Consider the following 10,683-nt stretch of genomic DNA (forward strand, 5'->3'; position numbering starts at 1 on the left):
TCTACATAGAAGGGTAATGAGGTGCTTTGAAATGTCATACACCCATATCCAGGTCATAGAACAACTCCCAACTGACTCCTCAGAAGGCTTTTACACTGAAGACAAGATCCATATCCTCTTAAGTCAGTGGAAGGACTTCCCCCTTCACCGTACTGGAGTACAAATCATATTTATCATGCCTCTAACCTTAGAAAATAATGGGTAATGATATAAATTTTAAGCAGCAACAAGACTGTCCCATTAAATGTTATTCAGTGTCTGTATTATTTGCTCTAATATCCACTACTTCTGGGCTCTCTTTCTGTAGGTAAAATGGGAAAAACAATCCTTTTATAAACAGAAAGGTCACAGTGTATATCATCATGAGGATGGGGGAGCAGACTTCAACCATAAGAACCTCTCTTAGTCTGTGTTTTATGTTTTTCAGATTCATAGTTGTGTGTGCATGTGTTGACAGCATCCTGCCTTTTTGTTTTCTTTGTTCTGATTTGACATGTCTTTCAAATGCAATGTTCTAATGTGTAATAATTTTTAATACTTCAATAAAAAAATTAATACATTACAAAGCAATTTGAGAATTCATTCAGTTGGGGTTTTTTCCCCTGAAGTAGACTCCATATTATATCCATCTATTCATAAAACTGATCACACCACTACTGCCTCTGTAATAAACCTTAAAGTAAACACAGGAAAGCTTTTACCATGGAAACTAAAGTTGCTAGGGATTGCTACTATGCAGCTGCATGTTCTAAGGCAGTGATTTGATCATACATTACCATATTTCTAGGGGATTGTAATATATGTATTGGTTTAAGTATAGAACCTAAGAAAAAAAAGGAAGCACTTTCTGTGGAGCAGATACAAGTTTCAAGTTCAGGCCCAATGCTCATGTTAAATCAATAATCTGTATTAGCAAAGGATACCCAAGCATGTATTAGTTTCTCACCAGAAAGATGATCTGTCCAGATTACAAGGCAGAAGACATCATTGTCAGAAGACCATGCCTCTTAGACCAGAATGTCACTCTACTCCAAACCACCAGGAAGGTGAAACCTTTTTGAGCCTACAGCTTGACAGAATCTTCAACAAGAGGGGCAGATTTCTATATAGTTTTTCCAACAGGTTGTAAGTTAATTGTGTATGTGTATGCATTTGTGAAGTAGGGATTAGAAATGTCTTCTTGAAAGCAGCTAGTAGCACTGGCTACACTTCATCAGTTCCCCATCCCCATTTCAAAAAGGGATATATGAGTTGATGACCTAATCTGTCACAGCTAATAAGATAGTTAGCCATGTTTGTCTGAAGACAGGCAGAAGGCAGTGTAGAGATGCCCCTTGTAGACCAGCATCTGATTAATATCTTGTTCATGAAAGCTTACTTACTTAGTAATATCTTGTTCATAAGTGTATGAGGTACATTTCCACTCTACCTTCTGTCACATCTCATTAGACTCTAACAAAAAGATCATGCTTGGTTTTTGTCTGCAAAGCCTTATTCTGAAAATGTTAAACTTTTCTGTTATAAAAAAAATCTATTTTTAAGCTTTTTCAAGCACAAAAATCCATGGAAAAAATAAATAATTCCAGAATGTGTGATTTCTCCTGGGCCAATTCCCTTTCAAGAACTGAAAACATCAAATGATACCACACCTGTCTTGACCCATAAGTAATGTGGTTACAACAAAGGCAACCATGAGGGATTTTTGTTTCCCCAAGTGGTGCATGATTAATTTGACTAATTTGATATAACTAATCTAAGTCCACTTCCTCTTCCATTCCATTCTCTTGAATTGAATGTAGTAAAGTACAGATATTTGGCCAGATCCATTGATATGCTTCATTAGTTTCAAATCATTCCAGTGAAACAAAGCCAAGTTTAGAGATGCTTAACCAACTTGTATGGCTGCTATGCTAGGCACAGGGCAATTGCAATATACCAATGAATCCAGCTCATTAGGCCTGACTGCTGCTTTAATCTAGTAAGTCATTTACACCTGTGAAAAGTGGGAGGAAAATGCTTTCCCTTCTTATCTCATTATGCACTGATGAAGATGATTACACAAGCTGCAAGCCAATAGAGAACCAAACACCAATAATTTCTTGAAAGAAGCAGTGTCACCCTGCAAATAGGTGGATGGAGATTCAGGAGAGTAGCTGCCTGTTTCCTGTACTGTAAGTGACCCACTGTAGGATACTGACCAGTCCCTTTAGTTTTCCTTATCAGTTAAGTATGGTTAATGTTTACAGGGCACTTTGAGGTATATGGATAATAAGCTATTATTATAGTATTGCATGTCTAAAGCAGGTTATAGCAATTTGGACCCAAGTATGACAGAGCTGTGCAAATAAGAAAAAGTTATGGAAATTATTAGCCATAGTTATAACCTGCCTGATGCATAGGCTTAGCAGCCATGATTCCCAAGTCTACTGCTAGCTTTTTATATGGTTTTATTCATGTCATTTGATTTTGTCCGACTCATTTAATTCAGCTGTATAATGGGTGTGGAGCAGTCTTCCACCCCACAGGGTTATGACTGAGCTAATTTAGTGTTTGTGAGGCATTTTAAAACCCCTGAAGCTATCAAACTATTAAGCACATTCTTATTTTTATTGCATATAGTTTTGCTCCTCTTCTCATGTCATTGTTGAAGCCTTGCCGTCTCCTGATGGAAAACCTTTATTAATGAGCAAAGATTGCTTTTACAGCTATTTCATTACTTTGGAGAATGCTGCTTTCTGTACTTGTACCCTCCCTTTTCTTCTTTACAAAGGAATATCTTTATAGGATCTTTGAGATTGAAGCAGGGAGAATGACTTGTGGGGGAAAAGATGGTTGGAATCATTGTTCTGTGTCAAGATTACAGCTAGCTAGTTGCTGGGTATATGGCTGTGATTATCAAGAAGACATGACCTTGATTTTTAGGTAAGGAATAAGAACAGCAGACAAGTCTCCAAAGGAACAAACAGCACTGTTCAGACACTGAACAACAAATGGACTATAAAAATATTCTGCTTATTAAAAAATGTTGTTTAAGAGTGTTTTTTCTACAATCGTTAACCCTATAATTTGCCATTCGTGTCACTTTTACTTGAGAACATATAAAGATTGAAGCTTATAGCACAACAGAAAGGCTTATCCTCTGTGTGCAAGGCCTACCTAATAATGTTTTACAGCTTTACAAATTGTCAATAATACTTGTAATAAGATCTTCTTACCAGTTATACCTTCAGGAAGAGATGAATAATCCTCCCATATGCTGTCTAATTTGCTCTGTTCATTTCAAGCAAGACAAATAAGGTCCTAGGTTGTTCTTGTTCAGACAGGTAGGGTATAAACACCCAAAAAGCATTCAGGATTGTCTGTGCTTTCCAGGGCTCCCTCCAACTTAATTACTACTTTCATGAGAGAAATCAACATGTATATTTTACCTTTGTAGCTAAGAAGGGGAGTCCCTGAGTTGAAACCCATCAAGGGGGGAGGATGTGCTGTTCTAACCAGTCCACAGAACAGAAAAGTGAGAACAGCTTTTTCTTGACTTGAAAATACCTTGAGAGGGGAGAACAAGCATACTAAGCATGAAGTAGAGAAAATGGAGTCTGATGGGAAAGAAGGACAGGCTTTAAATCTCAGGCAGGAAGTTTGCATAGCCTTGTAAACCTCATGGGCATTGTACCTGATCTGTTAAACCATAATTTGGCCATTGCCTTTAGAAAAAAAGTTACCATCTTGTCTGCAGCATAGAGGTACCTAAATTAGCTTTAACTGAGCTAGCTCAAGTATTAGAAGCAATCTAACTAGGGAAGAGTGAAGCTTCACAGACTAGTTTAACCAGCCCAAATGGCCTTTCCACAGATCATGATACAGAAATTCTGTATTCTAATGAAGGATTATCATAGAATAGTAGAGTTAGAAGGGAGACCATCTAGTCTAACCAGCTGGCCAAGGCAAGATCATCCCTAACTTAACCATCCCAGTCAAGTGCTTGTCTAACCTGATCTTAAAGACTCCAAAGATGGAGAGTCCACAACTTCTCTGAATAGCCTGTTCCAATACTTAACTACCCGCATAGTGAGAAAGTTCATCTTAATGTCCAACCTAAATTCTCTTGCTGCAATTATGAAATAGCTAGGAAATACAAAACAAATACTATTGACAATGAATGGAAAAAGAGCAAAATATTCCCCATCATTTACCCACAGAACCAACCAGATTCCAAAGGACTTCAAGACTGCTGTCATGACCACTGCCAAGAACTTGTCTGCCATCTAATCACCACGCTTTATATTTTCGCATTGTTTAAATGAATGCTGCAGTATTTGCCCATCTCCTTTAAGGTGTGTAAAGCAAGTAGTCTGTAGTCAGAGATATCCCATGGGGCACCTATACACCTGCAATCAAGGCTGCTCTGATATGGTGCAATTAAAGTGCGCTGGAGCAGACTCAATTAACCGAGTTGGCTGGGTATCATATGTATCAGAATCCCCATGCTGAAAAATGTTGGTGAGTGTGCTTTAACTAAAGCCCCCTCCACCACTTTTCAGCATAGGGACACCTATACAATCTAATTAAAGTGCCCCCCTTTCCCTCCCAGAGCATGTGTATAAATGCCCATGTATTTGTCATCACCTTGTTGCAGTTCCTGAAATGGAAGAAGATTAGATGCCCATGGAAGGAAGCTTTGTTTAAAAGAGGCTTTCTGTTGAGAACCTAGCCTAAAACAAGCATTTAAGGCATTGTTTCCTTGCTAAGTTACATTGTTTCCCTGTTATAGGAAGTCAACTAGCTTACTTAAAGCTGATGCCTTCTGATCATGCTCAGTCCATAAAAAGATACTAATGTGCCTTTAAATAGACAACATTTTACAAGTATTTCAGAGAGAGATAGTTGAAACAAGTCTTTGAGTAACACTTGTGTACCTCTAATTAAACTATTTGAAGTTCTGCTCTCATAAGTGTGTTCATAGTCAGCCTGCATGATTAAAAAAGAAAATGTGTGCATTGTTAATACTTCCATTAGAAAGGAAAGAATTAGGAACCCTATATGTATTTTTCACAGTAGGTGAAATCCTAACCTTATTCAAGTTGATGGTAGGTTTGGCATTGACTTCAGCGTGGCTGTGACTTACTCCACAAGTTTTTACTCTTCCCATTTTCCTCAGTGTGTTCAGTTAAAATAAATTAGTCACTTTCAAGTTGGTTCCTAATCAGTTTTCTTTGCCTCTGACCATCAAAAAGAAATCCTTTGAGAAATTAGAATTTTTTTCCTCAGAATCAAAATTGTTTACAGCTAAGCTTCATGATCAGGTCCTCCATAACTACACATTACAGTTGCATATTATCCCATTATTAAAACTTGTTTCACAGAATCAAAAAAGATAGACATCCAAAAGTTTCTGTGATGTTCTGAAATGGTGCACACAACTAACAAACTATGGCTAGCAGAGGCAGTAGTGTTTGGACTGGAGCTGGAGGGTGCTAGTGATGACTCCCCATCCTGAACTAAAGTAATTCTCCTTTGAACTGTGAATTTCTGGTTCTAGGAACTCCACAAGAAATACTCAGTTGCACCTCTAAGGTGCAAAGGGAAGGTGCAGTAGTACTGTCAATATCTATGAACTGCAGAGGGATCTGAGAACCCAGGAGTGAATGCTTGGCCAGAATAAAGCCCTTAGTTGGGGTCTTCAAGAATTCATCCCAGCAGAGTACTTGGAGCAGTACTGTTTGATAATGATTGATGTGGAATCTCTTTTCAGGAAAGAAGGATGAGCTCGTATGCAGACATCTGTGGGTCCAAGCAAGCACAAGGTAGTGCAGAGGGAGGTTACCATCGCTATGGAGTTCGATCCTACCTGCACCAGTTCTATGAGGATTGCACAGCTTCCATTTGGGAGTATGAGGATGATTTTCAGATCCAGAGATCGCCCAGCAGGTGGAGCTCTGCATTCTGGAAGGTACAGTCCATTGCCCAACGGGGGGAGGGGGGGGGAGTGTATCCCAAACTGTACAAAAACATAGGCCAAGGTTTTCAAAAGTAACTAGTAATCTTGGCTGCTTGACTTGCAGTACATGACAGAAACCAATTTTCAGAAGTTCTTGAGCACTGACACTTTGAAAATGAGGTGCAGCTAATGTATTTTCAATTGGGCATCAAAATATTGAATGACTAATCACTTAAAGACATCTTGGCCATAACTGAAATGTATAAATAAATGTATTGTTACTTGATATTCAAAGCATAGCTGTCATTGCCCTTAATGGTAACAACCTACACAGGAATGTATGATCAAACCATCATGAAGTGTGATAAGGGCCTGAGTTACTAAAAAACTTTGGCATTCTATGGAGAAATCAAGTTTTGTATTTATAATTGAAATTTGACAGAAATATTAGCAGTGGGTTGTAAATAAGCCATATAAATTAACCTCTGTGAGATAAAGATGTCTCATGAACAGGAGCTAGTAAGTATCACATGCAGAACAATATACAATGTAGTTCATTAGTAAAAACTGAATGAAGAGACTTTGGGTGCCAAAATACTTCCACCGCTTCCACTATGACAAAGTTGTTATAGCATCACAGTAATTGGTTATTTCATGTGTAGAGGAACTTTACACATGTGTAAAGCAAGACGCAACACACACTTTACAGTATGTAATATATTTCTTTTTCTTGGGAACTGCCAAATATGCATTTACATCAATAGCCATTGTGGAAGCAGTTCAAATACCACTATAACAGCTACATGTTTTAATTCTACGAGTTGAGTTATAAGGCACCTAAAAGAAAAGGTCTGCCTGCCTGCCGCATAGCTTGCCAAATACTTTGCATGCATTGAAAATATTAGCTGTATATGTCATCATATTAAATGAGGGAAACTGTGAAATACTATTAATTTTTAAACCTGCTTGTTTTCCAGGTCGGACTCATCTCCGGGACAGTTTTTATGCTGATAGGGCTAACAGTTCTGATGGTGGGTTTTCTTGTGCCACCAAAAATTGAAGCTCTTGGGGCAGAAGATTTTGTTGTTGTTGATACCCATGCTATTCAATTTAATGGCTCTCTTGACATATGTAAGCTGGCAGGAGCAATTTTATTTTGTATTGGAGGGACCACGATGGCAGCATGTCTGCTGATGTCTGCATTTGCAAAGAATTACTCCAAGGAAGAAAAGTACCTTCAGCAAAGGTTTAAAGAGAGAATAGCAGATATAAAAGCCCATGCACACCCAGTCACAAAAGCACCAATGCCAGGAGACTCAAAGATACCTGTCACTTTGTCCAAAGTTCAAAATATCCAACCTTTATCTGAAACCTGACATTTTCCTTTTTAATTTATACATCACTTAATTTGAAAAGGTCAGCTTGTGTGAGCATCTGATTTTTGTGTTTACAACACAGCAGAAAGTGCTCTGCTCTGTAAGAAAGATGCTGATTGGAAACTTTATCCAACAGAAATTTAGATTTGGCAAAAGAATGAAGTTAGGTGATTAATGCTTTGAGCAGTGGATTTAAGTGTTCAAATATGAATTCTGTATTTTAAAAGTGTTTGCCTATGTTGAACAGGTAACCATACAGAAAAACACAATCAAGCAGATTTAATTTATCAGATTGTGTGGTTCGAGAACACTGAGCACATTTAGACCAATTGTACCTTGGAAACCCTAAAATATGCTTTGTTTTAAAGTTTTTGGGATTTCTTTTCTGGTCATTTTTAATATTATAATGCTGTCTGGCTTCTTGTTCCTTAACTCTCCAGTCCTGCTGCACAGGGAGTCTAATCCTCTTCTGGATTTGGACTGGTAGTCTTGTCCTTGTCCGTGGTCCTTATAAAAACAGTAGTGCAAATAGGTATATACACAGGACACTAGACTGCCTATGTTTTGACTTTTGTCTTAATTCGTAACACCATATCCATAAGGGAAACTGACATTTTTAGACCTAAATGTACTGCCAACCCACACAAACCTGCCATTACACCACCTTTTTCCATCAGCAAACTTTATCATAAAATGCATTAGGAAGGTGCAAAATAATTTTCATCTAAGAAGAATGCCCCTTATCCTCAGCTGCTGCTAAGTGTCATGTCCCTTACAAGTCTTTGTCACACTTTTTTTTTTAAACTCAGAAAGACACACACACATATTTGGGCCTTATGAGGAAAGAAGTCATCAACTGTGGTTTACAGTGAAATTGTTAGTTCATAATGTTCTGTCTCACCTGAAACCCATTCATTGACCTTTAATATATCCATTAAAAAATATTTTAAAATGTTATTGTTATATTTTTATAGACAATAGAGAAATCTATCCGTACTCAGAATATCTTTATGTAGACACTTAGCCAACTACTTTTTTTCCCCTCCCCCTTCAAATGAGGCAATTGTATCACTGGCTTAAACCATAAATTAAAATGTACAAAGATGTGAACTTTGTATTCTCTGACAACATGTGCCACCTTATAGTTCTGTCTATTTTTGAATGGATTAAATAATAAAAAAAAAAAAAAGATATATATGAACTAATCACAAAAAAAAAGTGAGTTCCCTGGTCAGTCCTTTCAACTTGTCATTTTTCTTTAGGACTTCAAAATTTTATTTCAAAGGTGAATTAGCAAATGACGCTACTTAGTTGCTTGGCACACGGGAATCCGCAAGCACTTTGACAATAGAAGCGGTGTAGAAAAAGAATCAATTTCAATCACAGGGCCAAGATGGAACATGGGATCTGATGGCAATGACCTTGAGGCAGGCTCACAAAAATAGATTCTGTCTTACAAAAAAAAGCAGAAATCTAAGAGTGACTGTTCCCCCTTCCTTGATGATTCAAGAGCTCTGGGCCTTTGAAATCTTTCATGGACTTAAGAAGTACAGAAGTTAGGAGAATGGTTTCTTTGTGTGTTTTTAATAGCAAATCTGGAATCATTATTGTAGGAGGTTGAGAGCATTGAATACAATGTTCTTAATTCTACAAAAGTGAGCACAGAAAGATTGATTTCATTAGTGACACAAATTTTGAAATGCCCAAGGATTAAGACCATAAAAGAAGGATAATAGTAACACACCCTTGCAACCAAAAGTCAGAGACTAAAATTAAATAAATTCTGTGTCTATTTGGCAATCGCCTCACACCCATGGCTCAGTGAGCGTAGTACAACTCGTATTTAAAAAAAAAAGACGGGGGGAGGAGGAGGAGGAAAAGATTGTGGGGGTGGAAATCACATGCACTGTACTGGTTATAAATAAGTAGAGACAGCAAGTGCTTTCATAGCAGGGAGCAAAGTCTGACAATTGCTCATGTGGTATGCAGTAGCACCGAAATAGAAATATAGCTGCATCATTCACAGTTGCTTGTTGTGTGTTGCATGCGTTATATCCCAAAGATAAAATAAGGTAGGTCATTAACTATTTTCAAGACAGAAGGAGCCTTGTTTACTATTCTTTCCTCTACTGCTGTCAGGCTATTAGTGTGTAGGCAGCAAGAAGACAGACCGCTGACCTTTTCAATGCAAAGTTTAATTAAAGATTGTGTATAGTGCGAGTGTGACATTTCAGGTCTTGCAGTGTAGATCACTGGATGAAATTAAAATGATCACTCCAATCTCTTTTAGTTATTCCTATCTCTCCACTTATATTTTGCTGAATGCTGCATTTGAAGTAAAAGAATAAATCCAATTTTATGGAAAAACTATATCTATTTACCCATTTTCTAAAAGTGAATAAAAGGTAGAATTCATTTTTTTTAAAATGCATGAAATGATTTCTCTGGTGACATCTTTGCCTGGGAGATGAGATGTCCCAGTTGTTTGTGATTGGCTGAAACAAACTGAGCACTCTACTATATTGCCCTATAACCCCTTCTTTGGTTTAATATATTTTGACACTGTAATAAGGATGAGTCATTACAATACTATGAGCTGAGAAAAGACAGAAGAGGAGGAAACATGGCAGTCATATGCAGAAGTGGGAGGAGCACAGTAATAGGTTGTGAGTGATAGGAGCTAGGAAAGAAGATGGAAGTGAGGTGGAGGGTGACAGTCAGTTGTGGAAGAAGTGGCAGAATGATCTATAACCCCTAAAGTGCTCATGCCTCTAGAGCCAAGGATTAAGCCAAGAATAAGTCTCAACATTCTTCTTCAATCAAATAAGCAGTTGTGAAATCCATTTGCATCCTGTGCTTCCATAACAGCAGGCCCATATGGAAACAACAGCCTATCATGTCTACCACTTGTTCAGGTAGCCCAGACCTCAAGCACTTTAGATGCTGATATATACATTTGAACCCTGGCGATGAACCAGTCTGTTCCATAAGTTACCTAGCACAGAAGCCCACACAAGCAAATAAGACCTCCACCACATTTCTGGCTCTCTGTCCTTCCCACTGTTCCCTCATCTTACATAGTCCACTAGACAACTATATCATATATCTAACACCCTCTCCTCCCAACTCAGACTTTCAAAATTCAAGAAACACTTTCCAATACAAAGACTGGACAATGTCGTTTTCACAAATAAAATGTTAATGGATTGTCTCTTAAAACCCTGAGATACCACCTGCACCTAATTGTCATCTATCAAATCCTTACACATACTGTGAATGGTTTTTATTTTTCTTTCATCCTTATTAGACTTACAATTACAACAAAAAACTGCTTTATCATAAAGCCATTCTCTCTGAAATCAGCATGGG

General features: G+C 37.8%; 1 protein-coding gene across 4 annotated transcripts; it reads left to right on the forward strand.

Moving 5' to 3' along the window:
• Nucleotides 1–2,063: 2,063 nt before the first annotated feature.
• On the forward strand, nt 2,064–8,503 carry NRSN1 (neurensin 1). 4 transcript variants are annotated; one of them, XM_006034417.3, is made up of 4 exons: nt 2,064–2,171; nt 4,200–4,334; nt 5,753–5,950; nt 6,916–8,503. In XM_006034417.3, exons 2-4 carry the CDS (start codon nt 4,305–4,307, stop codon nt 7,312–7,314), a joined length of 627 nt encoding a protein of 208 aa, XP_006034479.1. In that variant the 5' UTR covers nt 2,064–2,171; nt 4,200–4,304; the 3' UTR covers nt 7,315–8,503. The 4 variants fall into 4 exon arrangements, with proteins under 4 accessions (XP_006034479.1, XP_006034482.1, XP_006034481.1 ...); XM_006034419.3 differs by lacking the exon at nt 2,064–2,171 and adding an exon at nt 2,206–2,222; XM_006034418.3 differs by lacking the exon at nt 2,064–2,171 and adding an exon at nt 2,885–2,922.
• The last annotated feature ends 2,180 nt before the right edge of the window (nt 8,504–10,683 follow it).

Source organism: Alligator sinensis, unplaced genomic scaffold (genome assembly GCF_000455745.1).
Source record: "Alligator sinensis unplaced genomic scaffold, ASM45574v1 scaffold969_1, whole genome shotgun sequence".
Classification (NCBI taxonomy): domain Eukaryota; kingdom Metazoa; phylum Chordata; order Crocodylia; family Alligatoridae; genus Alligator; species Alligator sinensis.